This window comes from Lucilia sericata, unplaced genomic scaffold (genome assembly GCF_015586225.1).
Source record: "Lucilia sericata isolate MDLA Ls3-8-SP2 unplaced genomic scaffold, ASM1558622v1 Contig000368F_arrow, whole genome shotgun sequence".
NCBI lineage: Eukaryota > Metazoa > Arthropoda > Insecta > Diptera > Calliphoridae > Lucilia > Lucilia sericata.
The window spans coordinates 232,888-247,919 of record NW_023994387.1 but is presented as its reverse complement, the minus strand read 5'-3'; the positions used below and the strand labels follow the sequence as shown (position 1 = coordinate 247,919).

At 32.6% G+C, this 15,032-nt stretch overlaps 1 protein-coding gene across 13 annotated transcripts in view; it reads right to left on the bottom strand.

The window, feature by feature from the left end:
* Window positions 1–15,032, bottom strand: part of LOC119604197 (JNK-interacting protein 3) — a 56,426-nt gene that overhangs the window by 29,688 nt on the left and 11,706 nt on the right. For 8 of the 13 annotated variants that reach the window (XR_005231490.1, XR_005231489.1, XM_037956663.1 and 5 more), the window contains exon 2: window positions 578–598. The exons of 4 other annotated variants lie outside the window; for them this stretch is intronic. Coding sequence is in view for 7 of the 9 variants with exons in the window: in XM_037956663.1 (XP_037812591.1) it covers window positions 578–598 (21 nt within the window). In the remaining 2 variants the exon portion in view is untranslated. The remainder of the gene's footprint in view (window positions 1–577; window positions 599–15,032) is intronic. One more of the 13 variants, XM_037956662.1, reaches the window with a different exon arrangement.

Genomic DNA, 15,032 nt, shown 5'->3' with positions numbered 1-15,032 from the left:
AGTAGTAAATAGTATGTAGTTTACAAAAGTTATGAAATTTTAATAAACTATTTAATAGCAACAAAATAACAAAACAACCAACATGTATAGAAAAAAAACATTATAAGTAAAAAAAGATATAAAGACATGAACATGAACAAAATAACAACAACAACAAAATACAAAAAAAAAACATTTATTTTATGTTAAAAGTTAAATATTTCTTGGTTGAAAGCATGCATTAATTTATGTTGTTTATATTAATTATTTTCTTTTTATTATAGTATTTTCAACTAAAATTTGTTCAAGATGAAGATTTCAAAAAATATATATAAATTTTGAGACAAACATTTAACTAATACATTTAAAAAATACAGAATAAGACAGGCAGAATAGTTATATGTACAGAAGAAAATATTATTTATTAACAGGTAACAAAATTATTAAACAAACAGTGCGGGCAAAAAGTTTTTTCAAATACATTACCAACAAATTAAAAGACCCCAAATAATAAATTTATGTTTGGATTTAGAAACGTATACAGAAAGTACAAAAGACAATTTTTTTTAATAAATCTTAAACCAATATAAAAACTCACGATGCTGACAACCTGTTCATTCTGAAAAAAAGAGGAAAGAAAAAATAAAAAAATACACAAATAATAAATAAATCAAATTATGTAAAATAAATTAAAAAGGAGACACAATTATTATTATCAATTACATAAAAAATAAAAAAACAATAAATACATTTAACAATTTAATAATAATTAAGTAAAAAAACAAGCAAGTTAAACCAAAGAAATAAATTATTAATTTGCTAAACGGTTCATTAAAATCTTTGTTTATAAATGGTCCAGTGGGAAATGAAATTGTTTATGACACACTTCCTTCTACATCCTTGACTTAGTTAATTATTTTTGTTGTTTTTAAAGGTAGTGGTGTATGTATGAGTAACTGTTTTTATTCATTACCACACATTCATTAATACATAATCAATAAATCGAAATTTTCAAAATTCATTTAACTTCTTATCTTGCGGAAATAACTTCCACTCAAAATGTCTGTTAAATTTTAAGAACAGGGTGTATTTATATTTTAGATATAACAATGATATTTTACCTTTCCGTTTTAGCATTTTTATGGCTCAATTACCACAAAGTTATTTACCCGGTATTTACCAACAATTTGCCCAACTACAGGGTTAATACTGTGTAGAGTTCCATCTATATCAATTAGGTACGAAAACTTTATTACATCCACTCCTAAGACTGATCCACTAACTGGTTTATATAATAATCTAGTAACTAGAGTCTATTGCCAACTAGTACATAATAGTCAACTGACTGATCTTTAGACTAGACCATAGACTGGTTAATGGGTTAGTCTAAAGATTATTTAATAGAGTAGTCAATACATTATGAACTAGTCTATCGACTTGTCAATAGACTGGTCTCAACACTAGTCATTGAATTTGTTAATAGATTAGTCTAAAGACTAGTCAATGGAGAAGTCAACAGACTAGTCAATAGACAAATCTCTAGACCGGTTAGTCCATAGACTTCTTAATAGATTAGTCTAAATAATAGTCAAAAGAATAGTCAGCAGACAAGTCTATGGACTAAGACTTGTTTATGAACTAGTCTACAGATTAGTCCAAAGATTAGTTCATAAACTAAAGCAAAGACTAGTCAATAGATGAATTAATAGACCAGTCAATAGTTTAGTCTAAGGACTAGTCAACGGAGTAGTCAATAGACTAGACAATGGACTAGTCAATGGACCAGTCAATAGTCAAGCCTCTAGACTAGTCCATACATTAGTCAATGGAGAAGTCAACACGCATGTCTATGGAACAATCAACAGACTAGTTCATGGACTAGTCTAAAGAGTATTCCAAAAATTAGTTCACAAACTAGAGCAAAGAGTAGTCAATAGATGACTTCATAGACCAGTCCATACACTAGTATACAGACTTGTCAATAGTCTAGTCCCATGTTGCCCAAAATCGCGATTCCCTATCACGCGAGATAGGGCAAGAAATTTCTGCTGACGTTGCATTGACTCACCTACACTATAAGCTTACTTGTGTATTTTCTTATTTGAGCATGTGTTAGTTGATTATCTCTCAACTTGCAAAACAAAATCAACTCAGTTGCTGATCAGCATTTGTCGAAGTAAGATCTGTTCGCAACTTTTTTAAAATCCACACAGAAATACAACAACAAAATTTTGAGAAAGCCGAATTTATGTAGATGAATGAGAGAGCAGAGTTGATAGTTTTTTATATATGAACTTTAATGTACGCTATCTGTCAAAATCTATAATATCAATTTGACAGTTAGAATATACTTTTTAGTTTGCAGTCATTTTATTAGTACAGTTTTATTTTGGGTTACATTTTGTTCTCTGCTGCTTCACCAATACAAATTGATGTGTAACAGTATGTGTATGGGCAGCACTGGTGTAGTCTATAATTAGTCTATAGACTAGTCAATGGACTATTCCATCGACTAGACTAGTCAATAGCCTAGTCCATAGACTAGTCAATCAACTATTCTATACAGAGGGAAATGGAAATATACACTCCTGGTACCAAATTGACATTAAGGAGTTTATAATTTTTCAATAACATCCGTTCTCAAAGTATATACATACGTACGACTACACTATGTAATGTTGACAACGCAACGTTGTCAACATTGCAACAATTCGTTGTCGAAATCTAAATTTTATACACATCCGTTGTCTAAATGTTAACAAAAGTTGTAAGCAACGGATTGTTTGTCAATAGTGAGCTTACCAAGTTAGTTAACATTTAGACAAAGGATGTGTATACAATTTAGATTTCGACAATGAATTGTTGCAATGTTGTCAATATTACATAGTGTTGTCGTACGTACGTATGTATGTATGTATGTATGTATGTATGTATGTATGTATGTATGTATGTATGTATGTATGTATGTATGTATGTATGTATGTATGTATGTATGTATGTATGTATGTATGTATGTATGTATGTATGTATGTATGTATGTATGTATGTATGTATGTATGTATGTATGTATGTATGTATGTATGTATGTATGTATGTATGTATGTATGTATGTATGTATGTATGTATGTATGTATGTATGTATGTATGTATGTATGTATGTATGTATGTATGTATGTATGTATGTATGTATGTATGTATGTATGTATGTATGTATGTATGTATGTATGTATATATATACTTTGACAACGGATGGTATTGAAAACTTACAAATAGTTTATTGTCAATTTGGTACCAGGTGTATATATTTCTTTTTCCCTCTGTGTAGACTAGTCAATAGAATATCAATTATACTAGAGACCATTCAATATACTACACCACAGACTACAATAGGAAAACCAGATTCCAATTTTAAAATGACAAATCTAAAATTTAAAAAAAATTACTTAAATTATAAATATGGATATTCCTCGATAATAAAATGTAAAAATTCCATTCTTAAGAAAGTTTAAGAATAACTGGTAAACTGTTTTCTTAAAACGTTAACCAAAAACAACTTCCGTACATTCAAAAATAAAAAGTAGATGATTATAAAAAAAATTATTTTATAAATAAGTGAATGAATGACGTAATTACACAGACTGCTATAATTAAATATATTAGTAGTATTATTATTATTATTTAATTCATAGTATATGAATAAATAAAAACCGGTCTATATAAGAAATAATTCTTATCGAAAATAAAATATACACAGAAAAAAGTTTGAGCATAAATATTATGAACAGCTTTCATTGACTAAAGTTAATAGTATTTAAGAATAAGTTCCTAAATTGTATGAATTTTTTCATTTTTAAGGTATTTTCAGACTACAATACTGAGTATCAATACTTGTCAAAAATGTTTGTATCATAATACAATTTACTAGTCTAAATATAATTTGTAATTTGATTTTCAAAAATATTACTGATTTTTTTGGCATACGGTCGGTATTCATAAATTTTTTAAAACAATTCAAAAACTTTTTATTTTCATACGTATTCGGTATGTATTTTATAAATACAATAAAAAACAAACAAAAAGTGTAAAATACATTAAAAATAAGAACGAAAAGTGCATAAATAATTGAAAATTGGATAAAAAATATTACAAATATTATAGTGTAAACATAAAATGTATTTTTCGGATTGATTTTTTGAAAATGCGAATTATTTTCATAATATTTTTAATTTGAAGTGTGTTAATACTCAGTATTGTAGTCTGAAAATACCTTTATTTTTTTAAAAATAATCTAGAAGCCTTGACTTAAAAAATTAAAAATTTTCTTTCTATTTTTCTATTTGTTAAAAAATGTTTAAAATTTTCTTTGGAAAATTTTTTATTTCTTTATGATTTTTAGATTGAAAACAATGAAAATGCGCGTAACTTGCAGGATTGTCTGAAGAATGGATGTTTTGCTATCTTGTTTTCCAATATTTTTATTTATTTTTCATAAAAATTCGCTAATTATTACTATTTTATTTTCTAAAAAAATGGAACATTGGATATTTATTGCAATGTGGATATTTATTGCAATTTTTTATGAAAATCAAAGAAAATAAGTAAAAAAAAACCAAAAAGTTCATTCATGTACAAATTCATACATTTTATGAACTTTTAATATTCCGAATGAAAATGGTTTGGGAAAAAAAGTCATGTTCGATTCATACAATTTATTACAAAATTCTTTCTAGTTATGTATTATGTTTTTCTGTGTAGTAGTCAAAACAAATTAACATGCATATTCCTAAAGTCATGAACTTTTATTTTTATAAAAAAAAATAAACTTGTAACTACACGAAATAAAAGTCAACATAATTAAAAATCAATAAACGTCGCCTCTAACTAGCAGTAACCATTTGTTTGCCCAAAACCTGAACCGGGCGAAGTTTATAAGAATAAATTGTTTACGCATTTGAAAGGGATACAACTAAAGAAACCTACGATTGTTTGGGGTTAATACAAATTAAGTTTTAACTTAGTACACTTAACGCTATTTCGACTGGTCTGTAGCGGTATTATAACAAGTTTTAAATGTGTGCAGTAAGTTTCCTGTTTGAATTTCCTTTTGTCATCTTTGGCAAAAGTTTTATGTACTTTGCTCATCACGTTATAATATCCGAAATATGATTAAAATTCATACTAATACACATAATTAAAGGGTTTTTAGATATTGAATATAGAATATGCTTTCTTAAGAACTAGCCAAACGTAAAGTTACAAATCATATGTTCTGACGAAATGCCTTTTTTAAGAGTAATGTGTTTTAGAGGATCCATGACAAAACAAGAGGAGTATCTACTACAATAGAAGTAATGACCAAATCTTCTAGTTAAGATCCAGGATATTTCGCTGAGAGTAAACACAGACACAATGAGTATTTGGCATCTGGTAAACTTTCTGTCTCGGATTCCAAAGGGTGCTTTTAATACCTCGTCTACAGTAAGGCATAGATTAGATTTAGATGAGATAATCTGGGGATGAGTTCAAACATGAAAATGAGAAGTTAGTATCTACTGCAATAAGAATAAAGACCAAACAAAGCTTTTAATTAAGACCAGGGATCTTACGCTGATAGTAAACACTGACACAGTAAGGATTCTGCATCTGGTCAGCGCAGTTAGCTTTCTACCTAGAATTTCAAAGTGTGCTTCTAATATTGCTGTAGGCGAGGTACTAGCCTACAGCAATATTAGATTGAGTTATGTCAAAACTGCAAAAACAATTTGTTTCCCTGATTTTACCATACAATTGAAGTCTTCAATAGAGGTAATGCTTCTGATAAAGACCAGGGATATTGCGTTGATAGTAAACATTGACTCAATTCTGCATCTAGTCAACACAGTAAGCTTTCTATTCCGGACTCCAAAGGGTGCTTTTAGTTCCTCATGAGATAATCTATGGATGAGTTCCGATATAAAAATGAGGGGTAAGTATCTACTGCAATAGATGTAATGGCCAAAGCCACTAATTAATATTGCAGTATATTGCGTTGACAGGCAATACTGACTCAATGTTTTGGTAGTAAGCATTCATCTCGGAATCCAAAGGCGGATTGTTCATTTCCGTAGTATTGAACTTTGGACTTAAGTGAACTTGATTTTTGTCAAGCAAGTATCATTTTCGTCTACAGACTTCCAAACCGTTTTCAGCATTACCAGCGGGACCTCACATAAATTCCATATACGAGTTTGAGGTTTTAAAAGTAATAATATTTTAATATATCCTTTGCATTATCTGATGAATAGTTGGTTATATGGAGTAATAGATGTGGATAAGTACAAATCACCATAAATAATTCAAAGAATTTCTTCAAACATTAAGTTAACAACAGGGATCAATAACACGGTCTCATGGACCGTGTTATTGACTTGGTACTAGAATCTATAGTCTTGAATAATTTGCAGATAATATTGCCTAATGCGTCCTCTCCTCAAACCATTCGCAATGGATTTCTCTCCATTAATCTGATATAAACAAAGTCTCCATAATGGCTGAAAAAAAGAATGATATTTGAATCATACCGATAGTCAGCCTAAGTGGTATTAAGGGTATCTACGACATCCAATTTGATCCTTTAAAAATGTGATAGAGAAACATCCCGAACTGGGACTGTATTAGATTCCAAATCATCACAAATACGTTGTAATGATGCAGTGGCAACAGAAGTAGATACCGATAGACTTCTTGATATACCGCTTTTCTAGTGGTTTGTGATAGACTCTACGAACACTAAAAGTAGTTACTTAAAGTATAGTGAAGATTTAGTGGACAATTATATTCCTAATAAACACTACGGAACATTGCTGTACTAACTGCGGAAGGGGTTATAGTCGCTCCTTTTCTCTATCAGTCTCCTGAATTTTATGTTTCAGAAGAGGAGAAGTAATAATGGAAAACTTGCTTAGTCCTCCTAAGGCGTTATGATCCCTTTGTTCTAAGAAGAAGAAATCGTGAACACCTGCCGAGTTGGACTTATTACGCGGTAGTACTTTTACAACCACAGTGTGAGGTTAATGGAAGACTCACCACCGCCCCTTTGTTCTTCTTACACGCCGATGGCAATTTTTATGCATTTTGTGCATCTTTGACCATTGTTGCCCCGAGATGCAAAAACGTGACTTCCATTTATAACCACACAGATCACGCATGGTCTTTGTTGATTCAGCAACAGCATCTAGAGACGTAATCGGTAGACCGAAATACGAATCCACTCACTCTAGGTATACGGATGGATGAGGCCCGCATATCCTTATATCCATCCTATACACATTTGACAATAACTTATTTCTTACGCTAAGTTCCAAAGACACTTTTCTGCGGGTTATCTGTTTTCTCAGCACCGTACTTATCCCGAATTAAACACTTTACCGTGTATCAGTGGTTAGCTTGCATCTAAGCAAGTCATGAGTGCATATTGTTTCACAAGAAGATTTCTCTGGCTGTGGAATCAAACATCCACTATTAGCACTTGGAGAGAATATTAAAAATGCTATATATTAATTTTTGCATAAAATGTTAATGACTTAAGTGGTCCTAGACTGGAATTTGTTAGTGAACGAATGGGATAGCCATGAAACAGTTTGTATGACATTGCCCTTCATTCTGATTGCCACTGTCTACAATTCATTACTCTATTGCAATCAAGGCTATTAAATGAGATTGATTACAAGCTCACGCCTATTTAAATTTAACTTAATATAACTAAATAGTAGTTTAAACCCGTCAAGTGAGGCTCATATAAAGTAAGCTAATGAAACTCAAAGACAAAACCATATTAAGTTTGGGATTATAATATCGATTACTAGAGCACAGAGAGAAACCTCATTACAAATGATTGCCAACAATGAATTTATTTCTTTATTTTTTTGTTATTTCTTCATTATGTTTGCTATTTCTGCCAATGTTAATGTCAATGACCAAAATTATGTTTAAACGAATTGAAAGAAAAGAACCAACAAAATGACATTTATTTTGGCAATCACTTTTGTCATAATACACAGTTTGCCAGGCAGTTTCCACCCAGTTTGCTTTAAATTGATTTCCCCAGAATATTAAGAGATTGTAGTTTGTACAATGGTAATGATATTTAGTAAGTTTATTTCCGCTTAAAGATTTACGAAAATAATAAAATGTTTATGTACTATTTGGCAATGTAAATAAATGTACTTAAGAAGTACTGTTTGTATCTAGGAAGGTATATTATTAACTGGTAACTTGAAGGAATAAATGGATAGATAAATGGTTCGTTTGATGTTGTCAACTTAAAGACAAATTAGCATAATGTTTGTTATTTCAATATATAGTTAATTTTCTAATTGTAGTTTGGGGAAATACGTAAGTATTTTCGATATATTGACAACGCCTACATTTGTAAAAAAAATTATATAATTAAATAAAAATTTAAAGATTTGTTTCTACAGCATTAAAAATATATTTCGATTCATTAAATAAAATCTATAATGTTTAACAAATTTCTTAAAAATTTTTAAAAAATATAGATTGTTTAAATTAAATTTTCTAAATTTGTTTCGTTTATTTAAACTACCTCATTCATAGACGCTTAATAAAGTTATTTATAGTTTACTACAGGAATTTTGTGTGAAAAATGTTTCTAATAAACCATAAATACGATTAATATCGTTATGAATACGGGGTGTAAATGCTCATGTCTATGCATTTATTTTTTCTTAATTATCTTCCATAAATTTGCATTCAATGAATGTGTTCAATTTATGAATTTATTAAAACTTATTTCGAGCAAAAAACACAAACTTAAATAATAAATGAATGATATTGTTTAAGGAAATGCCGTTATCAGACAATGTACTTTTTAAGAATGAATAATATTTTAAATATTTATAAATTAAAAGATAGTAAATAAATAGTCTTTATCAAATTCCTCTTCCAAGGGAATTTTTTAATTTAATTTTTATATTATATTATGTCATATGCACATTTTGAAAAGTGATAAATCCGATATTTAAAAGAAATAGAGTAAAATATAGTAGGGAGGAACTTTTTGCAATAAAATTTAATTTAAAATTTTTCCAAAAAATATTGTAAAATAAGTTGAAAAGTTGTTTGTTTGCTCTCTAATATAAACTGAATGATATAAGTTAAAATTTGGACGAATTCAACTTTCGATATCTTTTGATTAAAATAATTGATTTTGAAGTTTAAAAGAAGAAATAAAAGAACAAATATTTAAGTGTTAAAATATAAATATAATCGGTGTTTCACCGTTTATGAGTGTCATTTCTTCAGGAGCCTTTTTTTAATTGAAATGTTTAAAAAACTCATGAAGTCTTTTATCTTTTTACACTGTGAGCACTACAATCCAAAGTACAATATATAATTTTTACTAAAGATTTCTTTAGATGACAGAAAATTATAGAAACAATGAAAATCTAATGGATACTATATTGTAAGAACCCACATTTAGAACTTATTAAATAAAGAAAAGACAATTTTTACAATAATGTAGCTATTCATATGAAAAGATGTGTGATACAGTATATTACTACTGTACCCTCGTGGGTGGGTGTAGCTTTTTAAAACTTTTATCAATATTTCCTTAATTTCCTTAATTTACTTCTAAATTTATTGCAGTTGACCTTTAAGAATTACGTACTTCTGTTTATTCCTTAATACCGAAACATAAAAAGAATACATTAATATACAGTCAATTAAATAACATACAATAAATCGACCGATATATTTATAGTTATAGTGTAGTACATCTATTTCCGTCTAAATTCCAGCATTTTCCAATCTCATTTCTTATTTATCTGTAGTTATAGTGTAGTACATCTCAATCTCATTTCTTATTTATCTGTAAATCTCGTAGTAATTTTTGGATGAGGTCGTAACTATAGAGCTGATTTGAATGCACAGAAACCTAATTTCCACAGAAACTTCGGTTACATCATCTCCAAAAACTCTGCACTGTAGGAAGACTGCTGCCCAAGAATCATTTCGGTGTACACGGATGGTTCCCATAAAAGGAGCGATCAAACTGTCTTTGGTACTACAGAATATCAAACACTGCAATCAAATCTCTTATTGGTGTATACACTAAATCCACACTAGTCCAAGAATGCCGGACACATATAAATAGAATTCTACAATCATACTCAAATGGGTACGGAGACGCGGGGATTTGATTGGCAACAAATTGGCTAAAACAAGAGCCTCAACGTCCGAGAGGGACGTCTATGTCCCTTTGCATCATATTGCTAAAAATCTGTAAAAACGAATATATAAAAGGTTCTTTGAACTTTCTCAGACAGGATGGCACAATGAGCCAACTTCTATCCTTACCAGGAAGATATGATCAAGTTTGGATAGTAAATTGTCCCCATTTTAGCAATCTTGTTGCTGTCATCACAGGACACGGTTTATTTGGAAACCATGAAAGAAGAAAATGACTTCTGCAGATGCTCGTTCATTCTCGTTCGTTCTTGGACTCGTTCGCATTCTTCCGTTTAGTTTAGTTTAGTTTAGTTTAGTTTAAAAGGGTTGTATATCAATGTATACATCCACTCGGAGACCCAATGGCCCATTGTGAATCCCTTTAATAAAGAACAAGGAGAAAACAGAAGAAAACAGAAGAAAGGAGAGATGAGAAGAGTGAGATTTTCCCTCCAAAAAGAGAACAGAAAAAAGAAGTGGTCATGGAAGGGAAATCCTTAATTGTCTATTAACTGAAAATCCAAAAAGTTCCCCTAATGAAGCCCATAATGTCGCCTAGGTTACACCCTGCTACATCTCCTAGTTCATCGTGGAATCCTTTACCTAGCCATTTCAGTCTCAGACTCTGTAATCTGGGACAGTGGCATAAAATATGCTCTACTGTCTCCAGTTCTTCTTCGTCCTCACACAACCTGCAAAAATCCTGTGTGTTACCGACCCCATTACCCCTAAAGGCTCCAATTGAGCAGTGTCCGGTTATTACCCCTACTAAAATCCTTGTACTCTTCCTGTCCAATCCTAATAGCATTCTGGTTGCTTTTGGATTTAACTTCGGCCATAGTGTCCTAGAAACCCTACAATCCAGTCTACTGTACCAGGATTGGTTGGTGGTTTTTCTGAAATATTCGGAAATTAGCCTATAGTAATGACAAATGGGGGGTTTTACCGAACTGACCCTTCTATCGAGCTCCAGATCCGAGCCCTGTCGGGCCAATTCATCTGCAATCTCATTACCCTGTATGTCACAGTGTCCCGGTACCCAACACAGCCTGAGTGTGTATAACCTGACTAACCCTTCCAGGTCTCTTTTGCAGCTGTTTACCAAGCTAGAATGTAACGTTTTACACTGCAAAGCTTTAAGAGCTGCCTGACTATCAACATAAATCGTCACTTCCGACCCCCTGGTAATGTGTGTCTTAATAATATCCACGGATTTCCATATAGCCAGGATTTCCGCTTGAAAAACGCTACATTCGTCCGGAAGTCTGTAGGACACTCTTATATTGTTGTCTACCAAATAAACCCCGGCACCTGTGCCAGAGTCCATCTTGGATCCGTCAGTGAAAACTGCACACCCCTCAAACAGTACTTCGGATCCTTCCCACTCATCCCTACTAGGAATCACTATTGAGGGTGTTACTCCGAAGTCCAGGGTCGTAACCAAATGATCAGAAATACCCTCCGTACTTCCCTCAATTCCTGTTAGACCTACCTCGTACAGTATTCTAGTGTGGCCTACCCGCTTTGGTCTTACTAGAGCTGATTCAAACAGTCTGAATAAGTTCCTAGCCGCTACACTCTCAACATATTTCTCAATTGGGAGCAGATTTAGAATAATATCCAATGCTGCTTGCGGTGTACTGCCCCTGGCACCTGTTATGCCGATAGAAGCACACCTTTGAGCCTTACTGAGTATTAATCTATAGCTGCATTTCCTCATTCCTACCCACCACACAGTACAACCATAGGTAATGATGGGCCTTACTACCGACGTGTAAATCCAATTTACCATGTCTGGTCGCAAACCCCAATTCTTACCAATAGAGTTTCTGCACGTGTAATAGGCATTGAGCCCCTTTTTAAGCCGTTCCTGTATATTCTTCTTCCAAGACAATTTTTGGTCGAGGTAGGTCCCTAGATACTTGGCTCCTTCCGATAATTTCAGTTCAACGCCGTCTAATCTCGGCAAGCTAAAACTCTCAACTTTATATTTCCTAGTGAAAAGTACTAGCTCCGTCTTAGATGGATTCACACCCAACCCATTCCTGTTTGCCCAGGTTGATAGATCACTTAGTGCTGACTGCATGACCTCACTGATTGTCGGGAGAAATTTACCTTTGACCAGTAGCACCACGTCATCCGCATAAGCGACTATCTTCCTACCTTTAGATTCAAAGATCCTTAGGATAGAGTTGACCGCCAGTAACCATAGTAGGGGAGATAACACTCCTCCTTGTGGTGTACCCCTGGTAACTCGTTTGCGAATCCTATCATCCCCTAAGGTTGAGTTGATAATTCTGCTATCAAGCATCGATACTATCCAACTCACTAGGAAATCCTGAACTCCGAGTACGACTAACGACTCTCTGATGGCCTCTATTCTAATGTTGTTAAAGGCGCCCTCTATGTCTAAAAACGCGGCTAGAGTATATTCCCTATGCTCTAAACCGTGCTCAATACAACCAACCACCTCATGTAACGCACTCTCAACCGACTTACCCTTTAGGTAGGCATGTTGAGCGTTGCTAATAAGACGGGTATCTATATTGCTCCTGAGATAAAGATCTATCAGACGTTCTAGAGTCTTCAGTATAAAAGACGATAGGCTGATAGGCCTGAAATCCTTAGGTTTCGAGTGGCATGCCCTACCGGCCTTAGGAATAAAGATTACCCTAACCTCTCTCCACCTTCTTGGAAGGTATCCCGTGAGGAGACACCTCTTGAAAATATCAGCTAGAAGTGCCAATGCGTCTTCAGGAATATTACAGAGCATGGCCGGAAAAACACCATCCGGACCCGGTGATTTATATGGGTCAAAAGTGTTCACCGCCCAGCCCAATTTGTCCCTAGTGACTATTTCATCAATATGACCAGATGAATAACTAGAAGCCCCAGGTCCTTGGACCCCCTGACTTAAGTCCCTATCATCTATATCAGCACAACCTGGGAAGTGAGTTTCCATAAGTAAAGAGAGTGTCTCTGAGCTGGACTCCGTCCACGAGTTGTCTTCACGCTGAATGTAACCTAAGGCCTTGGGGTCTTTGGCTAAAATTCTACGGAATCTAGACATCTCATTTACGTTGCCAACAGATTCACAGTAGTTCCTCCATGATATCTGCTTTGCTCTTTTGATCTCTCCCTTATACTTATTGAAACTCACTTTGTAGTTGTTCCAATCTTTTGGAAGTCTAGTAAGCTTTGCCTTATTAAACAACCTTCTAACCGTCGACCTTTGATCACGTAGTTCCCTGGTCCACCACTTAGGTTGCTTATGCCTACCCGGAAATCTCAACGGGCAGGATAGCTCATAGCTCTCCGTTAACACACTGGTAAATTTGTCTACAACCTTATCCAATTCGAGGGACCGCAGAACATTTATATCCATCTGCGAAAATCCTGACCGGACCCTGTTGTAGAATTTTAACCAGTCGGTTTTCCTACGGTCCCTAAAGGGGATGCTCGTTCATTCTCGTTCGTTCTTGGACTCGTTCGCATTCTTCCGTTGATCGCTTCGAATTTTTAGGAAAGTAAATATTTGACGATTTGTCAGAATTATAAAGTCTAAGATTGGAGAATATAAAGCACTTAATAGTTCACAAGGACGGACATTTTCTCTCACTTCCTCCACCTCTATTTTACTTACGTTCGTGCTCACTCTTAGTCCTAAACTTAAAATTTACCCTTTACTCCTTTTCTAACTTAACCCTAAAACTATTCCCCTTTCTATCTCTCTTTACAGGTATCCCAAAGGGACCAACAGGAACCAAGTGTGTGTCTTGCACCCTGAATACCTAATCCTAATGTATGTACAGCTGTGTTCAAAAAAATAGGAGTGAGACTTAAAAATAATTGTGCAGCTTAATTAAAAAAAAAACATTTACAGAAATCCAATATTTTTTCACGATATTTGTACCGTATATTATATAACCTAAGTTAGATTAATTTCCATTATTCGTAGTAAATATTAAAAATATAATATAAAAGTGTTATATTTAGATGATTTTAAGTAATTTTAATCTCAGTTCACAATTATTTCATTTAAAATCCTGAAAGAAAATGTCAGAATTAACAAAAATGAAATCTGTTCAAATATCTTGAAAATTATGAAAATATCGCGAAAAAAAATATGAAAAATCTCATGCTAATTTCATTAAAAGATTTTTTGAATACTTTAGGAAGTCAAATGTTTTAAAATTTCTTATAAAAAATAAAAATTTTAATCAAATATGATAAGCGCTTCCCATAAGCGCTTATAATTTTTTTAAAATTAATCGGATTAGAGCGTCCCAAATTAGTGAAACTAAGCCAAATTGTAGTTATTAAACATCGTGATCAATATTCAGTTAGTTCAGATCAATTTTTAAACAAATCTTTTTTGAAAAAATTTAATTTCAGATCATAAAGCATATAGTAAAACCCATAAAGTTTACTAAGTAACGCATTTAGAGGTGGTTTCATACATGGATGAATTTTTAATGCATGAACACGACAACAAATTACATTTTTTAATCTAAATGAATTCAGAAAATATATTGGAAGTCCATTAATCGAAAAATATTAAGCTCTAACCAACTTTCAAAGAAGTCGTATAATAGGAATGATTCACGATGGGTCTTGACAAAAAGGGTATGGTCGTAAAAATTGTAAAATGGTATCGTAGACCAAATGTTGCAGGTAAACATATTACCCCAAGATATGTTCTCATATTCCCAATAAACAAATTTGATAAAATGGCGGTGTTGTGGTATGAAAACATTATTGATTCCATATTGGAGGGAGGTCGTTCCATAGGAAGTAGGCCATTACATGGTTGTCGACATACT